This window comes from Natrix helvetica, assembly GCF_964273705.1.
Source record: "Natrix helvetica genome assembly, chromosome: 10".
Classification (NCBI taxonomy): domain Eukaryota; kingdom Metazoa; phylum Chordata; class Lepidosauria; order Squamata; family Natricidae; genus Natrix; species Natrix helvetica.
Window position 1 is genome coordinate 17,749,917 of NC_138561.1, and position 20,321 is coordinate 17,770,237.

At 41.9% G+C, this 20,321-nt stretch overlaps 1 protein-coding gene across 2 annotated transcripts in view; it reads right to left on the reverse strand.

Annotated features, from left to right (window-relative positions):
• The window catches only part of ZNF423 (zinc finger protein 423), a 214,364-nt gene that overhangs the window by 156,392 nt on the left and 37,651 nt on the right, over positions 1-20,321 (reverse strand). For both annotated transcript variants that reach the window (XM_081963563.1, XM_081963564.1), the window contains exons 2-3: positions 17,965-18,024; positions 4,761-4,961 (exon numbers count right to left, since the gene is read on the reverse strand). In XM_081963563.1, the coding sequence (XP_081819689.1) occupies positions 4,761-4,961; positions 17,965-18,024 (261 nt within the window). The remainder of the gene's footprint in view (positions 1-4,760; positions 4,962-17,964; positions 18,025-20,321) is intronic.

Here is a 20,321-nt window from a genome sequence, read left to right on the forward strand (position 1 = left end):
TTACCAGGGTATGAAATGGACTGGCCTTGGCCATGTGGGATGGGCAAGGCAAAAGCGACTTCACTGCCCCAGTGATGGGGTGGAGTTTCATGTTTAATTGGGAAAAAAAATCGAAGCACACAACCTCAGCCAGCACATCCGGCAACTGAATAGGAAATGCACTTGATTCCGTCAGAGAAAACCTCTCTCTCACACACCCTTTCCCAGACAAAGAAAAATAAAGGAGAGCCAAGAGGTCATTACAGCTGCAGCTGTCTAAACTAAGGGCGCAATCCACCGGGGAACATGATCCAGAGAGACACGCAGGAACAGAGATCTGCTTCAGTGCGTTTGGCGCAACGCAAGATCCCAGCGGGAAGGAGACAAACAAAGGAAGTGTTGCTTCGCATGACACAGAGCCCATTTTGGGGGCCCAGGACACCCAGTAGGATGAGGGCCAGAGTCTGGTAGCTCAGAAATATCTCTCCCTGACCTTCAGGTTTGGGGATTTGGGGGACGGCAATCCTGGCACATTGGGGGACAATGACAGAAGAGAACATTTGTAGCCCACAATGTGGTGCTTTCTGAGCAAAGCCCAATGCTTTCTAGCACTGATGATGTTACCTTGTTTGGTAATGAAACATCTGCAAGAAATCAACCACGTTCAGAGAACACCAAGGACTCCACAGTTGTTGTTGTCGTCCTCCTCCTCCCCCCTCCTCCTCTCTGCAAATCCCCTCTCTTCTACACTGATGATGTTACCTAGTTTGGGTCATGAAACATCTGCAAGAAAACAACGAAGCTCAGAGACCACCAAGGACTCCACAGTTGTCATCACCATCATCATCCTCTTCCTCCTCTCTGCAAACCCAATTCCCTTCTAGCATTGATGATGTTACCTAGTTGGGTAATGAAACGTCTGTGAGAAAACAACCAAGCTCAGAGAGTATCAAGGACTCCACAGTCCTCCTCCTCCTCCTCTGTGCAAACCCCAATTCCCTTCTAGCATTGATGATGTTACTTAGTTGGGTAATGAAATGCCTGCGAGAAAACAAGCAAGCTCAGAGAGCACACCACCCTTGAGAATGCCAACTGGAAGAGGCTTCACAACTTAGACATTTAATGGAAGCTAAGGCCAACCATGAATGTGTTGCGATGTGGGAATGGGGATTTTGCAGTATCCTTCCCCTGCAGTGGGGTGGAAATGGGGATGCAAAACCAGGTTTCAAATTTCCTCTCCATCTTGGATCTCACCGGGTCAATTTTTCAGCCCCTAATCTTTCCCACGGGGTGGTTGGCTGGGATGAACAGGGGTGGAGGGGAGAATATCTTCACTAGGCAATGCCAGCGGGCGACACCGAGGAGTAGGGCCTTCTCTGTGATGGGCCCAACCCTCTGGAATGACCTCCCCCCCCCCGACATTAGAACCACTTCTGACCTCCGCTCCTTCCGGCAAAAACTGAAGACCCACCTGTTCCAATTAGCAGGCCTGGCATAATTCAACTGTCCCTCCTGGCAAATGTATTATATCTGGTTATTTTAGGGGCTTTTTAATTTACTGTATTTGTTTTTAGGGGTTTGAATTTATTTTATATCTGCTTTGTACAGTTCTTTTAACTACATTTTAACCTCCTCCATGTCAATTGTCAACTGTACATATTTAATTTAATTTTATTGTATCCTGTTATATTTTGTATGAACTGTACACCGCCCCGAGTCCCTTGCGGGAGAGGGGGCGGTCTAGAAGCATTAAATATTATTATTATTATTATCTAACTTTGCCCTGATCAGCAATCACAGACACAAATCTAGGGCTCAAATGTTCAGAGGTTCTTTGCAATGGTTTGTGATCATCCAGTCTGGGGGCTTTCCATGCTTTCATAGCACCTCTAAAATCAAGTTCTAATGATTTTGGGGTCCCAATGAGAGCCCGAAAATCATCGAGCAAGAATCGTGCAGGAAAGAACACGGAGGAAGATTTAACACTGCACCAACATGCTTACTATAATTTAAAAACATACCTATGCAATGCAATAGGTTACAGCAAACAATAAGGTAAAGATTCATATGTGCTAGTCGTTCCAGACTCTAGGGGGCACTGCTCATCTCTGTTTCAAAGCTGAAGAGCCACCACTGTCTGAAGACGTCTCCATGGTCCTGTGGCCAGCATGACTAAACGCCGAAGGTGCACGGAGCGCTGTTCCCTTCCCACCAAAGGTGGTTCCTATTTTTCTACTTGCATTTTACATGCTTTCGAACTGCTAGGTTGGCAGAAGCTGGGAGAAGTAACGGGAGCTCACTCCATTATGTGGCGCTAGGGATTCGAACCGCCGAACTGTCGACCTTTCTGGTCGGCAACCTCAGCGTCTTAGGCACTGAGCCACCACGTCCCCCTAACAACACACTTACTGTAATTTAAAAACATACCTGTGCAATGCAACAGGTTACAGCAAACAATAGCAACAGCCAAAAAAAAATACCTTGAATTCAGCATGCAGGTCTTTGGAAATGGCCATCCTCTTTAAGCTTTCCTACTGCTAACTTGGTTTGAAATAGGCAACCTGTAAGTTGCACGGCAACAGAAGACGATCTCATGAAATGCTCGGGGACCCCTCTTGTAACCTCATTGCATCCAGTTCATTGATGTGCTAATGTGCCACAGATCCTCCACTGTCAAGACTCAGAAACCAGAGAGGCAAGAAATTTATGAGTTGCCACCTTCTCCCTCTGGGTGAGAAATAAAAGATATGGAAGGAAGAAGTGACTCAAGAAATACTATCCAGTCAAGAGCACACGAGTCCTTCTGCACTTTAGGAATTAAAAGGACTCCATACCTGTCCCCCTACCCACCCACCCACCCATCTCTGGAGGAAAACATATAAAACAGCTCCTATTTTTAACTGGCATGTGCCAAAGGCATGAAACACTATCTAGCATTAAGCAACATATACAGAATTAGCATTGGAAGAGGAGAGGGGAGGGGAGAGGAGAGTACAGGGAGAAGAGAAGGGAAGAGAGGGAGAAGGAAGGAAAGGGGAGGAGGGAAAGGTGGAGAGAGAGGGAGGAGGGAAAGCAGAAGGGAGGGGAGAGGAGAGGAGAAGAGAGAGAGGAGAAGGGAGGCAAGAGAGGAGAGGAGAGAGAGGAGAGAGGAGAGGAGAAGAGAGAGAGGAGAGAGGAGAAGAGAGGGGATAATTTGTTCAAGAAATATTTTAGCTGTTCCATTTGCCAAGTAGAAAATTGGGAATGGAATGGGCTTCCCCAATTTTTATCATTATGTAGGGAAGAACTGCATCAAAGAGAAGTTTTAGATCAGAATGCTTTCGCTCAATATGTTCAATATGATCATACCTTAAGTTTCTGATCAATTTTGCTCCCTTTCAACCTATCATTTAGAATGTGGTAGTGGAGACGTCCCTCCAGAATCAATTCCCACAAAACTTGCAGATGCTCCAATTACACAGCACAAGATCTCAAGTCCTTTTCTGAGGATGAAGATGTCAACGACAAAGGTCTTCTTCCTACCCTTCCTACCCTTCGCCTCCCCTTTTAAGGGTTTATAGGTTTAAAGCTCATAAAATTAAAAGTAAGCAATCCAGCCAATTGGTTCTGGGCATCAGAAATGAAACAGAATCAACTAAAGGGGAATGAAGACCTCAAGGTTTTTGATTTGAGCCATAAAGAGCAGGTGAAAATGGCGGTTAACTTCATGCCCAGGCAGAAGAATAACTTCCCACACCACATGGCAACTTCCATACACTCTAATGAATTTCTAAGGGACTGCAACTGAAAGAGATGGTCCATCCTTGGCTTTGAAGTCATCGCCTACAATCCTGCCCTGATCCCAAACTGCAGGGTCAACTAGACTTCGCCATCCCTACGGAAGTCATTAGTTATATTGTATTAGCTGCAGTTGCAACATTATCAACCTGAATATATAACTTATTGATTTGCTCCCGCACAAGAACCCGAAGTGCTTCAAAAACAAGAAAGAGGACAATGACTCACCAAGCAAACTCAACGGCTCTGCGTTCTCACCCCACGCGGGAGTGGAACGTCAAAGGCAAACCCCGTTGGAAACTAGACTGGAGGGAGGTGGGTTTAAGTTTTTAGGGTGCAAGTTCTACCCCAGAATTCTTAAAGCCTTATATGACTGCTGTGTTTCCCCGAAAATAAGACAGGGTCTTATTTTCTTTTGACACACACACACCCCGAAATAAGCACGGTTGGCCAGATTCTTGTAGAAAGCTCAAGCTGGCAATAAATCTTTATACTCATTTGAACTGCCTGACTCTCTCAATTTCTTCAGAGCTTGACAAATCCTCCAGATCAAGAGCTGAGTGCCTATTCTCTACAGAAGGGTCCTTGGTCCAGTTTTTAGCATTTCCTGGTCAGCATGAGAATTGCAAAATCATGGCAAAGAAGAGAGAAACGTTGGGAGACTTTGCTCCCAAAAAAACTATCAAAACTGGATTGGGTATAAAAAGGCTCAAGCAACCCCCTCTATCACTGGTTGCCCGCCTTTAAAAAAAAAACCCTATAATAATCATCATCATCTCAACTTATTACCGTCAGATCTGCAACTGGAAAAGCTAAGTTGCTTCCTTAATTTTAATTTTATTGAAGAGAAGTGAACAAAGCCTACCCAAGGCACCGCCACAGAATTACATTAACAGTAAAATTACATTATTAATTCTTTAATCTCACTCGAGGCCTCAAGCTGTTGCTATGTCCAATTACTCAGCTAACCACCTGTCAGAGTTGTAAAGCGAGTTTAACATTACCTCCTGGACAGTTGTGAGCGCGGTGTTCGGTCAGGTCTGCCAAAGAGTCGAAGTCCTGCTGGCAGTTATCGCAGGTGTAAATTGATTCGTCCTCCATATCTTCATCTTCCTCGTTTCGTTCTTCCTGGCTGGTAATACTGTTCCGCTCCTCCAACGCCCGGATCTCTCTTTTATCATTCTCTAACTCTCTTCCGAAACCTCCTGCCAACAACAAAAAAAGGAAAGTCACCTTTACGTTTGGATCGCTCCACATTTCCAAAGGAAAGAGGCAAACCGAGTGACTTGAAAGCGAAGTCCTGTTGATTTCACCGGAGTTGAAGGTCTGGCGATGAAAATGGTTATTTTAGGGCAATTCCATATAGCGAAGGGCACAACCAGATAAGTAAATGCTAGTTAGGAGGGATAATAGTCAGAGAGGAGACCGCGTGTTGGCTTGTTAGTCACTGGATAGTGTACCAGTTGAGATGTTGACTGGTTTCAAATCCACCAACAACCATGAAAGCTCACAGGGTGGCTTTGGGCCAGGCCCTCTTGTTGAACCCAAAGGGCTGTTGCAGACAGGGATAAAATTAGGGGTCAATCTATGTACAACTTCTTGAACATTCGGAGAACAAACATAGAGATGGAAGAAAGGAAGATATTTCATGAATGATTCATGCTGGAGCCCCGAAGTTCACTGAAGATGGGCTCCAGCATCAGCCCGAAAGCTCGGAAGAGTAAACCTCTGGTCCCAATGACAGACTCAAATTCAACCTGGCAAGATATTTCACTCTATCCACCTATCTATCAATTTATTTTTCTATCTGTCCAACTGCCTGCCTGCCTGCCTCTGTCTGTCTGCCTGACTGTATACCTGTCTATCTGTCTCTGCCTGCCTGCCTGCCTGCCTGTTTATATATTGATTGATTGATTGATCTATCAATTGATCTATCCAGCATCCTGTCATCTTTTTATCTACCTATCTTCCTGTCTTATACACCTCCTCCCTCCCTCTTTCTTTCTGTCTTTCTATCTATCTATCTACAATATCTATCTATCTGTCTGTCTGTCTATCTATCTATCATCTATCTATCTATCTATCTATCTATCTATCTATCTATCTATCTATCTATCTACAATATCTATTTATCTATCTATCTATCTATCTATCTATCTATCTATCTATCTATCTATCCATCCATCCACCCACCTACCTACCTACCTACCTACCTACCTACCTATCTATTGATCTACCGTATCTATCATATCTACCGTTTCTACCGTTTCTACCATATCTATCAATCAATCAATCAATCTATCTATCTATCTATCTATCCATCTATCCATCTATCTATCTATCTCTATCTACAATATCTATCTATCTATCTATCTATCTATCATCTATCTATCTATCTATCTATCTATCTATCTATCTATCTATCTATCTATCTATCTTAGGCCTATGTTATGGTGAGATGCTCATTCATTCTCTGCTATTCCTCTCTTTTTGCCTTGTCTTTCATTCATTCATTCCCTTTTACTCTCTGCCAAACAACAGATATCAAGGAAAGGAGCAGACCTTCTGCATAGAAATGTTCCAGCCTGGACAAGAAACCTGTAATTTTATTAGCCAAAAATTGCATACAGTCTTTAACTCACAGGGCACCCAGGAGGAAGTTAAGGAACCATTTCCAAGTTATCAATGAGCAAGCTGGCAGTTTATCATTCTTTAATAAAATTAAAAATTGAACACATGAACTAATTGTTCCCATACTCGAGACTGGAAAGACAATTAGCATTGTTGAGCACTCAAAAACAGGAGAGCAGCCAAGAAATGCAGCTTATTTCTGGAAAATGTCAAAAACCCAGGGCTACATCTTTTTACCGAGGTTGTTTAATATCAGCACTAGAAATCAAAAATTTCTCAAATTGTCCCTTTCTGGTCAAGCTAGAACAAAACAAAACAAAACAAAATTTAAAGCCCCCTGCCAGGTCTCACAGCATGTTAATACCCTTCCGCCGAAAAGGGAAATATTAAAAATCATTTGTAGAGACTTTTAATGTATCAAAAGATGCCACCGGGCTTAAATCAACAGTGCAGTTTCCAGATGCAGGAAATCACATCTCTTGCCACCAAGCTTCGTGCAGATAGCAAGCTTTTAAATTAAAATAAAAGTCTGATTTTTGAAGGCACTATCAAAACTGTGTGTGTCCTTTCACAGTCTGCTCTGTGACTTCAATCAAATTAAAGAAAGAAGATCAGGGGTTCAATGGCTCTTGTTGTGGCCCACCAGAGGCCTGCAGAGCTGGCAGCAGAATCGGTCAGTGAGGAGGCTGGGGAGGAACATGGGCCAGTCCTGGGGGCTGAGGAAAGCTCAGACAAGGACTCTGCGTCAGAGGCAGAGAGGGAGCTAGGCAGCAGTGAGGCAGAAGAACAGATGGAGCCTGTTCCCAGCGTGCGCATGCACAGAGCTGCCAGAAGACAAGAACAACTAAGAAAGCAGGGTCGACTTAAGAGTAAAACCACACCTTGGAGGTGACTGGCCCCTCCCAGAGGAAACAAAAGAGGAACGAATGGGGAGTGGGCTTTTGCAGGAAACAATTCGTTCATTTGGTCCGGAAAGTTGCGTTTGCTTTTCCCTGTGTTTGGAAACTAGTTATCTGGCAGCCCTCTAAACGAGATAAGATGCGTGTGGATAAACATTCCTCTGAAAGGCTGTTTGCTAAATCCTTGCTGACTGTGAATGAAAGGAATTCACAGTCATGTAAATAAAAGAGGTTTTGTTGGGACTAAGACTTTGCTTTCGCTTTCTAAGGAAGCCTGGGTCAGAACAGCTCTGTGTTATCTTATCGTAATAATAAAACTCAGGTTTTTTTCCCCTTCCTCTGTATACTAATTACCAATCTCATTTTGTCAAATGTACTGAATGCACTTCCAAAGCTTACTTAGGTTCCCCAATGCAAATCAAGAGAGATTAATGCAGATTCTATCTTCTTAAAGCCAGCAGGTCTGACACAGCCAACAGTCCATAAATCTGGATGCCAACTCGACTAGTTTTATAAGGTTAAAATCCATAAAATACGATCAAGTATATAAAATTAATTTAAAGCAAGAACTGCCAACCACATCTCTCTTAGGTGCTAATGGAATACAGACAAGAGACCCGGGAGGGTTCCTCTTTTTATTATTTATTTCTAAAACTTCAGTCAACAAAGTGTGTTTTTTTTCCACTGGCTTATTTGATTTTAACTTTATTTTAAACACTGAGTTACACTGATCCAAATGTCTATTCCAGAATCACTTCTAGGCCGAGATGGACAGCATATAAGAGGGAGGGAGGTCACTTCACACCCCTTTTTCAGGATGGTGGTAGCAGTGACCACATACAAGTTATTTTTCCCTGAATTAAAACCATCATTTGGGCAAAAAAAAGTGAGAGGTTGCAAATATTGAGAGCATTAAAAAAAAAAACCTTAAAAAAAGTTGCCATCTATTGCAAATCCAGGCTAAACAGTTAAATTGGCTACTATAATTAATAGCAATTATTTACCCAAGCATCTTTAATCCTTATAATACTCTTATTTAAGGGAATGGCATTCTGTTCCTTTAATCTTGGATGCCATTGACAAATGCCAGCTGTTCAGTTTATTGCACCCTAATATTCAATGTAATATCCAAATCCCTGTTTTTCTTCCAAATTATGAGGGGTTAAAACATCCTAACAGCAGCGAGAATGGTGTATACACAACAATGGAAAAGTGAAAAAAGAACCCTTCAGAAAAGAAGATCATAAGGAAGATATTAACATGCGCAGAGATGGATAGACTAATGTTAGAAATAAAAGGAGAGTCAGAATATTATGACACATGGAATAGATTTTGTCAATGGCTGGAAACATGAGGCGGGAGTCGAAACACGAAATATTAGGCTAAGTAGACCTCAAATGAGATATTATATTTGTATTAGAATGAATACGTTGGTCAAAAACAATTGCATAAGACTAGAATCTGTAAGTAGTGTTATGTGTTATTTGTCTTTCACTTTGGTTTCTAAAGTGGATGAAATGCAAGGACGGTTACACTCTGTTGTATGTAAATAATAAAAATATTTTTTTTAAAAAACGAAGTTATCCAAACCACAACGAATATATATATACCTGTGTTAGGGATATTCATTCCCTACACGTGACAATGAATGTGTCCTACACAACATTACAGAACAAAATGACTCTTAATGTTTCAGACATCAAACACAATTTTTATTCCTCTTTCTCAACAACAGTAATGGGGGGGGGGGGAAGCAAGCCGTAATACACACATACATTTTTTTTAAATGGTGCACCGTCTAGTTAATGGCGTTGGCTTCCTAAGACTTACAAGTTAATAAAATTGATCTCGCTGTAGTCTTGTAATGAAGAACAGTGGGATAAGGCTGCACTCGAACCGTGGAAAATTGTATATTGTTACCTTCTTGTGACCTCCCAGAGCCATGGCCATTCTAACCTCTCCAAGCTGTCATTTTGTGTGATGCCAGACAGCAGATGGGAGAAAAGAAGAAAGGAAGGAATGGAGAATGTTGTCTTGATCAGATAGATCTGCTCAAACATGAATACCAACTATAAATATTGAAAGGACAAGAAGCGATGGATGGAAACTAATCAAGGAGAGAAGCAACCTAGAAACTAATTTCCCAACAGTTATTAGAGAAACAGTTATTTAGAGAAATTTCCTAACAGTTAGAACAATTCATCAGTGGAACAACTTGCCTCCAGATGTTTTGAGTGCTCCAACACTGGTTTTTAAGAAGAGATTGGACAGTCATTTGTCTGAAGTGGCATACGGCGTCCTGCCTGAGCAGAGGGTTGGACTAGAAGACCTCCAAGGTCCCTTCCAACTCTGTTATTCCTTTCTATTCTCTATATTTTCTTTCAATTAGATTGTATCTGCACTCCTTTTCTCCTGACATCTATTCTTCCTTTCAATTCTGCTGTTTTCTGGTTCCAAGAATACTTAGTTTAACAAGTAGAAAGCCTCATTAAAGCTTGCTAATTTTTACATGTCACTCAAACCGTGAGTCACTTTATTTTCCATTACTGCCAAAAACTCCTACAGGAATCTTCATATTAAATTTCTTTATTTTCACCACCGGTAACATGTCATTTTTAATCAGCTGTTTCTTTTCCTTTCCTTTATTGCTTCAGAATTAGAAAGCAGTGTTCTGTTGTTATCTTTATTGCTACCTTTTCCCTTTTCGCAAAGATATTACCACACAAAAATCATTGGGATATATAGGCATCAAGTAAATTTCGCATCCACTGTAAGCAACTTTAAAAGCATTAGCTTTTATTAAATATATATATTCGGGAAGAAAGAAGGAGGAGGCCAAAAAAAAAAAAAAGAGAGGAGGAGATCCTGCTTGCAATTATTACTTCTCTTCTCCCTAAACACTTATATTACTAAAGTGAAATGCCTTCTAAACACAAAGACAGATCTGGGAAGTAATTACAGAAATGCATTCAGGGGCAATAATTCTATATTAACTGTCAGCAGTATACATCTTCTGGAAAAGCACTTGTTATGAAGGAATTATGTATGTCACAGACAGAGGTATTGAAGGCAACTGAAAATTGCAAGGATGTATTAAACTTAACTCTCAGTCCCTCATCGGGGGTCAATTTATGTTTAATTTGTTACCTTGAAGTTGAGCCAAGACTTTTATGAACATCTGTGAAGCGATGCAAAGATGCATACAAATCCCACCAATTCCTATTTGAGAGACCTATATTATTATTATTATTATTAATTTTAAAACACACACCCAGCAGAATTCGCACCCGTAATGTTCAGTTTTTGTAAATTGAAGAGGGGGAAGATTTTGGGCAGGAGACGCAGTTCCACTTGGGAAGGGAGGGAGGGAGGGAGGGAGGGAGGGAGGAAGGAAGGAAGGAAGGAAGGAAGGAAGGAAGGAAGGAAGGAAGGAAGGAAGGAAGGAAGGAAAAATTAAACAAGGGAGAGAAGGAAGAAGGAAGGAAAAATAAGGAAGGGAGGGAGGGAGGGAGGGAGGGAGGGAGGGAGGAAGGAAGGAAGGAAGGAAGGAAGGAAGGAAGGAAGGAAGGAAGGAAGGAAGGAAGGAAGGAAAGAAGGGTATCTCCATGATTGTACCAGTAGTATCTTATTAAGACTCACTCAACACACTTAGCCTTGGTTTGCCTGCAGATTGGGGTTTTGAAAGCATGTAGCCAGTTTAGTGTAGTGATTAAGGTATCAGGCTAGAAACCAGGCATTGTGAGTTCTAGTATTGCCTCTGGCCAACAGCCAGTGTATGACCTTGGGCCAGTCACTCTCTCTCAGCCCTAGGAAGGAGGCAGCTGAAACATTGCCAAGACAATCTCAATCTTACACGAGAAGAGACCCGAATACACACACACACACACACACACACACACACACACACACAGAGAGAGAGAGAGAGAGAGAGAGAGAGAGAGAGAGAGAGAGAGAGAGTATCTATCATTTATCTATCTGTCTATCTATCTTATCTATCTATCTACAGTATGTATCATCTATCTATCTATCCATTCATCTATCCATCCATCCACCCACCCACTAAGTAATTTGCCTTTCCCGCACCCGTCCCAGTTAAACACACCAGAACTGGAGCAAACACAGTCCTGCCGTGTCATTGACCTCGTTACATCATCACAGGGTTTCCTGCTGTTTCCTACAAAAAGATGAGCTGGAACTTCAGCCTCCGCTCATCAAAAGTTGCTCGCCTCTAAACTATTATGGGAAGGCGATTTGCTTGCTCCCATCTAGCATAAAGCTCCCGGTTACAGCTTACCATTGCATTAGAATCTGGTCACTTCAGTCCTTTTGAAATTAAAATAAACCTGCCTTGCGACTGCCACAAAGTTGGGGTGGGGAACAAATTTCCCTAAGCATAGATCTATAAATTTATAATTGCAGGTTTTCTTTTGTCTCTAAAGTTACAGTTCCTTCTTCTTTCATCTCCCAGTGTGCAGAAAACCCACCACTTCATCGCCATCGTACAGGGTTCTCTGTTAGACCTGGCTAAACTACAATCCCCAACATTCCTCATCACTGGCCCTGCTGGGCTAGCCCTTCTGGGAGTTGTAGTTCAGCAAGAACTGGGTGGACCAGTCCTAGGTTAGACCCATCCATTAACTGGGCGAAGGTCTTCAAGGCTGAACAGAAAGCACATCACTTATTCACTATAATGCAAAGGGTTTGGCATTAGATCTGGCTAACTCCCAGCATCCCTCATCACTGGCCATGATGGGAGTTGTAGTTCGACAGGATCTAGGCGCACCAGTTCAAGTTTAGACCCTCCCATTAGCTGGATGAAGACCTTGAAGGCAGCCAAGTGTTAACTGAGCAACGCTGAAAAACACACAGAGACCCAGAAGGGAAATACTTGAAACAATTAACGGGGATCTCGCCAGAATTTTCATTAGTGGTGTTTTTATTTGCCTGGGTGCTGCTCATATTTCATCCAAAGATCTTTAATTGGGCCTCTGCTCTACGAAGTAAAGTTCCTGGAGTTTTCCCGTTCTCCGAGGAGACCCAGCCAAGGTAAGGAGAAACAACTGCTCGTAATACCCGTTTTCCCATTCAGAGCTAATAGCGACCATCTTCCACTAATGAAAAGATGTTGGGGAGAAGAAGAAAAAAGGCCACAGTTATAATTAAACTTGAGAAGAGTTCAATTGATGGGGGAAAGAGAAATTAAATTTATTTACATGCTGTTCTGGTGCTGATGAAGCATTAGCTATTTGGGAGGTCTCCTAATTAACCTTCATTTAGTTCACATAGTTTTTTTTCCCTTTTTGGGGAAACCCATCTCTCTCTCTTTCTCTCTCTCTCTTTCTCTCTCTCTTTCTCTCTCTCTCTCTCTCTGTGTGTGTGTGTCTCCATGTCTCTGTCTCTCTGTCTCTCTCTCTGTGTGTGTGTGTGTCTCTCTCTCCCTCTCTTTCTCTGTGTCTCTCTGTGTCTCTGTCTCTCTCTCCCTTTCTGCGTCTCTCTCTCCACATCTGTTTCTCTCCCTCTTTCTCTGTGTCTCTCTCTGTCTGTATCTCTCCCTCTCTTTCTCTCTGTCTCCCTCTCCGTGTCTCTGTCTCTCTCTCCTCCTCATCTCTTTCTCTCTGTGTCTCTCTCTCTCCATGTCTCTGTCTCTCTCTCCCCCCCTCTTTCTCTGCGTCACTCTCTGTGTGTCTCTGTCTCCCCCACTCTCTCTTTCTGTCTCTCTCTCTCTCCATGTCTGTCTGTCTGTCTGTCTTTCTTTCTCTCTCCGTGTCTCTGTCTCTCTGTCTCTCTCTCTCCATCAGGAAAACGCTTGTTGTTCATTATTATATACTTGATCAATTTATATCCCCCTTTTCCATGGAGACTAAACACTCAAGGCAACGATCCAGGCAATGCACTGTTCGTTAAGCCCCTATGTATGTAATGTAAATGTAATGTTCGTTAAGCCCCTATGCATGTAATGTGAAAATATATGAATAAACTGTTAAAAGAGAGAAAGAGAGAGAGAGAGAGAGAGAGCTTAGCTGTGAGTAAGAAGAAATTGTGCAAGGATAAGTATTGATTTTCACCCACTAAAGACGTTTTCTTGTTGATGTCTCATGTCTCATTCCCCGATTGCCTCTATTTTCCAGAGATCTGATGCTAGGAAGGCCCATTTCCCTCCAGACTTCATCTACAGAGAAATATTCAAAGCAGGCAACGGAAGTGAGCAAATCCCACAGTGAACTCCTAAAGTAAACTCATTCAACGAAGGGAAAACTTTATGTCTCATGACGATCCATTCTTTTTTCCAGTGTCTACCTTGGCTGTCTACACCAATGTTCCTCAACCTTGATGACTTTAAGCCGTGGGGACTTCAACTCCCAGAATTCCTCAGCCAGCATGGCTGGCTGGGGATTTCTGGGAGTTGAAGTCCCCACGTCTTAAAGTCACCAAGGTTGAGAAACACTGATCTAGACAACATATTTTCCCCTCCTTTGTAATAATAATAATCTATCTATCTATCTATCTATCATCTATCTATCTATCTATCTATCTATCTATCTATCTATCTATCATCTATCTATCTATCTATCTATCTATCATCTATCTATCATCTATCTATCATCTATCTATCAATGGCTGTCTGTGTGTGTCCCAGCATAACTCTGGAACACCTCGAGCAATTTCAACCAAACTTGGTACACAGGTGACTTTCTCTCTGGAGACAAATACTGTGGGGGTAAGACACTCCTAACACGCTTTGGGTGGGCATTCTGTTAAGATACAGGCTGTTGTGCCTTAAAATGGCTTCTACTGTACTGTCGTAAAATGGCTTCTGTTGTGCAGCGCAGTGGAGTTGCCATGGTAATGGCTTCACAGACTTCCACAAGGGGGCTCCCTCTGGCAAGGGGGAAAATCCAACATGAGAAATTACGTTTGGTCTGGACACTTCCCCACTATAAATAAATACCCGGGCAACACCAGATTATCAGCTAGTTTTACATTACACATCTTGATATGGAATACGCATGCATCTGGCTGGGGCACAAATATTTCTATTTTTTCCAAGGCACCATCAATTCATCTAAAGACCTTCTGTTATTAGGATGGAAGACATTGTTTTCTCTTAATTTTTTTTTATGAATGCGTTTGGAGTTTCAGGAACTGCTCCCCTCTACCTCCCTCTATCATCTTCTCCTCTACCAAATCATTTGGAAGAGATGCTCTGTTCCCACAGCAGGTGGTGCACACCTCTATAGCCACATCATCGGGGACATTAACATCGATTTACGCCAAGTCTGTTTCCATGACAGATGCAATTGCACTTTAAAGCACCACCGTATAGAATGCAGCTGTGGGCCCTGGGAAATAGCCACCTCTGAAAGGACTGGATTTTATTTTTATTTATTTTTATTGGAGTTCTCCATGTCCTTAAGGTGAGGCAGCCACGGGATGCCAGTCTGGAACACAACCCTGAATCCCAGGAGACTTCCTGTCACTTCAGCTAGCAGCTTAGCCGTTCCAAAGAAAAGCATTCCGTTTTCTGTTGGGTTTGCCCAGATATGAACTCAAATCCAGTCAGAGGAAGTAATCTCTTACAGGTAAAAGACAATGTCCTCTCTGGGGGCTTTTGGAACATGAGATGAAAAGCAAAGCTTAAGTCTCTTGTCTTTCAATACACGGGCTTTCGTTGTTGTTTTTTAAAGGTAACCCCCCCCCAAAAAAGGGCAATCCTTTTTCATCATTGTTCGAAATGATCTCGTTTCTTAAAATGGAGTTTGGTATAGTTGGAGTTAAAGGGACACAGTGGCTAAGACGCTGAGCTTGTCAATCAGAAAGGTCAGCAGTTCGGTGGTTTGAATCCCTAGCGCTGCGTAACAGAGTGAGCTCCCGTTACTTGTCCCAGCTTCTGCCAACCTAGCAGTTCGAAAGCATGAAAAAATGAAGTAGAAAAAATAGGGGACCACCTTTGGTGGGAAGGTAACCGCGCTCCATGCCATGCGCCTTCAGTGTTGAGTCATGCCAACCACATGACCACAGAGACGACTTCGGACAATGCTGGCTCTTCGGCTTTAAAACGGAGATGAGCACCGTCACATAGAGTTGGGAACAACTAGCACATATGTGCGAGGGGAACCTTTACTTTTACCTTATAGTTGGAGTTCTAAACTCTGCATGGGGGATCATGGAGATTGTGAGAATCCTTGTGTCTGTGTTCCAAGTAACACTCCCCACCCCCACCCACCCCAACGAAAGAAGACTTCGAGGCTGGAGTTTCCATTTTATTAGAGACGTCGTATTGGCACATCTGGGAAAACCCGAATCTGAAGGCTTCCAGGTTTTCCTCACCCAAATGAAAGTTCAAGTCCCTGCCCAGCACCCACATGTCCATCACATGATCCAAACAATGCACCATCCTCACTGGAGATGCCTCCCAGTCACACCCCTCCAGGTGCAGGGCAGAGTGGCCTTGACTCTCGGAGAAAGGAATGTTATTTTGACTATATCTCTCCCCAGCTCCATACCATCCCCCCTCCCAGTTTCCCACAGCACTAAATATGGCAGGCCTGAAGATCCAATGCCCCAAAATGGACCTGACACCCAGCCATGCGTGGGATTTGGGGGTTCACCGAACCACGCAGAATCTTCACTAGAGGATCAGGCAAACCCGGAGCAGCTCATCCCTGGCTATGGTGGGATAGACACGAGTTTCTGGAGAATGCCCAGTGTCAGTGCTCCAAATATCATCCAGAATTAAATCAGAGTTCAAGGCATAGCTTTCATCAAGTTCCAATTTAGTAAGAGAGACATATCGGTACAAACTGTGGGAACCCGAATCTGAAAGCTTCCTGGGTTTCCACCCAGTTGAAAGTTCAAAACCTTGCCCCCATACCCACAAGTCCATCCCATGGTCCAATCTTCCTCTGCCATGCTGTCATTTCCACCCACCCAGTTCCGGTCAGGTGAAAAGGTGCAGAGACCCAAGATGAGCTTGGGCTTCTAGAAAGGAATGTTTTATTTTGACAACAAGACATTCTACTCCTTACTACTCCCCCTCCCAATTACCCCCCTAATGAAACAGCATAGTAAAATAAGAGAGAGGGTGGCAGGCCAAAGATTCTAAAAGGAATATGACTGCAGGCCTGACACCCAGTTCGGAAGTACCTCTGTGCATTTCACAGCCAGCAAAGACTCAAAATAAAAGTTCTGGATAGAAAAACTAAACAATACTGTAAAACTTATTTCATGTTAAGGATGTCTTTGCTGTTCTCCATCCCCCCCCCCTCGTTGGATACCATTTAATTATTTTATAATTTGATTTTATAACACCATACAGGAGGCTTTTGAGTCGAATAGGATGGGAAGCTGGAGGGTGGAGAATGAAACCATTAAAAAGCCATAATGCACAACCGAGTATATTATGTGAGGAATGTTTCCAAGGCTATGAACAGTCACCAAAACCAGCCCTATGATTCCCCCTGGTTGCATTTTCATTACGTTGCTTTATGATCTTCCCGTTTGCATTAGTACCAGCCAAGTGATGTAGAACTTCAATTTAAAGATGGAATAACCACCTTTCGCTTTTTATTCATTCCGTGCCCTGGCCCGAATGAACTTCATCCCCCTGGCCTTTCTCTGTTGACCCCTTTGGGGGAAAAAATACTTCTGCCTGCTTAAACCAGAAGATCCTTTGGCTGGATATTCTGAATTCGCAATCCCTCACACATCGTTCTTGCATTCAAAACTGGAATCACCAACCAAGAGGGGTTTTTTTTTTCTTTTGTACTTAATGGATTATGGATTAGCTAGTTATGGGAATCTAGTTAACTGGGTTTAATTTAGATAAATATAGCTTAATGTGGTTTGGAGATCCAGCCATTTTAAGGGGGAGGGGAGGGAAGGGAAGAGGAAAGGAAAGGAAAAAGAAAAGGGGAGGAAAAGGGAAGGGAAGAAAAAGGGAAGGGAGGGGAAGAAGGAAAGGGAAGATAGGGGAAGGGAAGGGAAGATAAGGAAAGGAAAGAGGAAAGGAAAAGGGAAGGGAAGGAAAAGGGAAGGGAGGGGAAGAAGGAAAGATAGGGGAAGGGGAGTGAAGGGAAGATAAGGAAAGGAAAGAGGAAAAGAAAAGGGAAGGGAATAAAAAGGGAAGGGAGGGGAAGAAGGAAAGAAAGGAAAGATAGGGGAAGGGGGAGGGAAGGGAAGATAAGGAAGGAAAGAAAAGGAAAGAGGAAAGGAAAAGGAAGGGAAGGGAGGGGAAGAAGGAAAGGAAAGATAGGGAAAGGGGAGGGAAGGGAAGGAAATGGATGGAAAGATAAGGAAGGAAAGGAAAAGGAAAAGGAAAGGAAAATCCAATGCAGTGGGATAGCACAAAACATTACAGCCTCAAATTCACACTTGACTAAATAGAAGGTGAAATCCCATTAACACCCGTGATTGTATAATTACACCAGAATGAAAGTGCCACGATGCCCATTGCAAAAAAAAAAGAAAAGAAAGAAAAGAACCGACAGCAGTAGGAGCTGCTCTGGGTGAGGGAGTCATCACTTGGTACAGCGCACTTGCTCCCCCAGAGAATAGAACGATATTAGTCTTTGGGTTTTATTAGCCATATGAAACCAATCAAAGTCACCACGTTTGATTGGTGAGGTTTGAGAGTAAAGACCAAAATGTATTTTTGTGTGGGGCATTTTATTGCGCTTACCTGATTGGGTTACGGTGGAGTCCCAGTTCAGCGTAAAGTCGGATGTTTCACCCTCTTCGACTGAAAAGGAAGCAGAAAAGCTACAATGAGGTTCAAGGAAAGAACAGATTTCATTTTTCAAAAGAATCACAATTAACTGTGTCGTTTTCTTTCATTTGAATTTTATTTACTATATATATATATATATATATATATATATATATATATATATATATATATATATATATATATATATATATATATATATATATATATATATATATATATATATATATATATATATATATATATATATATATATATATATATATATATATATGCATAATTACGTTAACAAAGAAGGCACCTGCCCCCACCCCCCATTAATGAATCATGAATAAAACAGATCTGCCATGCTTTCAGAATACAGGCAGTCCTCGACTTATGACTGCAACAGAGAGCCCAAAATTTCTGTTAAGCGAGATGGTTATTTAGCTTTGCCCCATTTTAGTGACTGCAGTGAATCACTGCGGTTCTTAAGTTACTAACACAATTGTTTTTTTTTTTTTTTTTTTTTTATTAAAAGAGTTTTGTACAAACAAATTTTCCCCCTTTTCACCCCCCCCCCTCCATACAATATAAATCTCATACAAATGCTATACCCCCCCGCAAAAATTCACATTCAAATATTATACCAAACACTTTACCCCCTCCCCACCCCCCATCTTAAAATAGATTACTCATAACCCCTCTCCTCCCAACAAAAACTATAGAGATTAGTCTTAAATTAATAATAACACATTGATCATTTTCTAAGCTAATTTAACATCTATAACTCTTAATATAAATTTCTCCTAGCCTAACAATGTTTCATTAGTCCCATCTTCTGATTTATTCATACATATATATTGCCCCACCCTCCACCCTAACCCTCCCCCACCTCCCGCACAAACCCACCCCCCTGACTTCCGCTGTATACCACTCTAATAATTCCAAACATCCCATATACTATTTACTCTGATCATCTATCGGTCTAAACATTCTTACCTAAAGGCTAGATAATAACTCCTAGTCTGGTATTTATTCTGTATATAATCAATCCATTTTGCCCATTCCTGTGTGTAATCCTCCTGTTTCTGAGCTTTTAAGAAAGCTGAAATTTTTGCCATTTCAGCGAACCCCGCCACCTTCTGAATCCATTGATCAATTGTTGGCAAAAAATCTTTTTTCCAATGTTGCGCAATCAACAACCTAGCTGCTGTAACCATATACAAGGCCAATTTTGTTTCCCCTTTGGTAAAATCCTTAACTATACCCAATAAAAACATTTGTGGAATGAATTGTATTCTTTTCTTAAATACATTCTGCATAACCCACCATATTTTTATCCAAAAAGCTTTAACCTTGTTGCAAGTCCACCATACATGAAAAAAGGTAGCATCTAGACACCCGCATCTCCAACATTTTGGTTGAACATTTGGGTACATGCATGATAATTTTTTAGGATCTAAATACCATCTGTAAAACATTTTATAAAAATTCTCCCTTAAATTCTGTGACTGTGTAAATTTAACATTCTGAACCCATATTTTTTCCCACGTTTCCAACATAACCACTTCACCAAAATTCTGAGCCCATTTAATCATACAATCCTTAACCAATTCACTTTCTGAGTCTCTTTCTAACAGTACATTATATATTCTTTTAACTTGTTTTGGACCAGTCTCTTTTATCTGCTTAATCAGTTCCACTTCTTTATCCATAAAGCCGACCCTGCGATCTTCTTCCCATCTCTTCTGAAGCTGTATGTAATGTAACCAATTTAAAGTAATTCCTTCTTCCAACAGCTGTTCCAAAGTTTTTAACTTCCATTCGCCCCCATCAGCAATAAGCACATCTTTATATAAACAACCCCCGAGTGACTTAATATTCATAATCCCCATGGTGTCTGCAAGATCCAACCAAAGCGGTATTTTATAATCCCAATTGGGCCGGTGCTTCTTCCATATTCTCATCAAGGCACTACGGAGAACATGGTTGTTGAACACTTTATCCACCCTGTCTTCATAAAAAAGATGACACAATTGTTAAGTGAATCTGTCTCCCCCAATGACTTTGCTTGTTGCAAAGGGGATCACATGACCCCAGGATACTTATGCAACTGTCATAAGTACAAGTCAGTTGCCAACTTGTCTGAATTCTGATCCCATGACTATGGGAATGCTGCAACGGTTGTAAGTGCGAAAAATGGTCATATGTCACTTTTGTAAGTCGAGGACTACCTGTAGTCATTAATTTTAGTAGTAGTAGAGACTCCTGAAAATAATGGGTTTTTTTTACAAGAAGTTTGAACCATTAAAATAAAATTATGAATATCT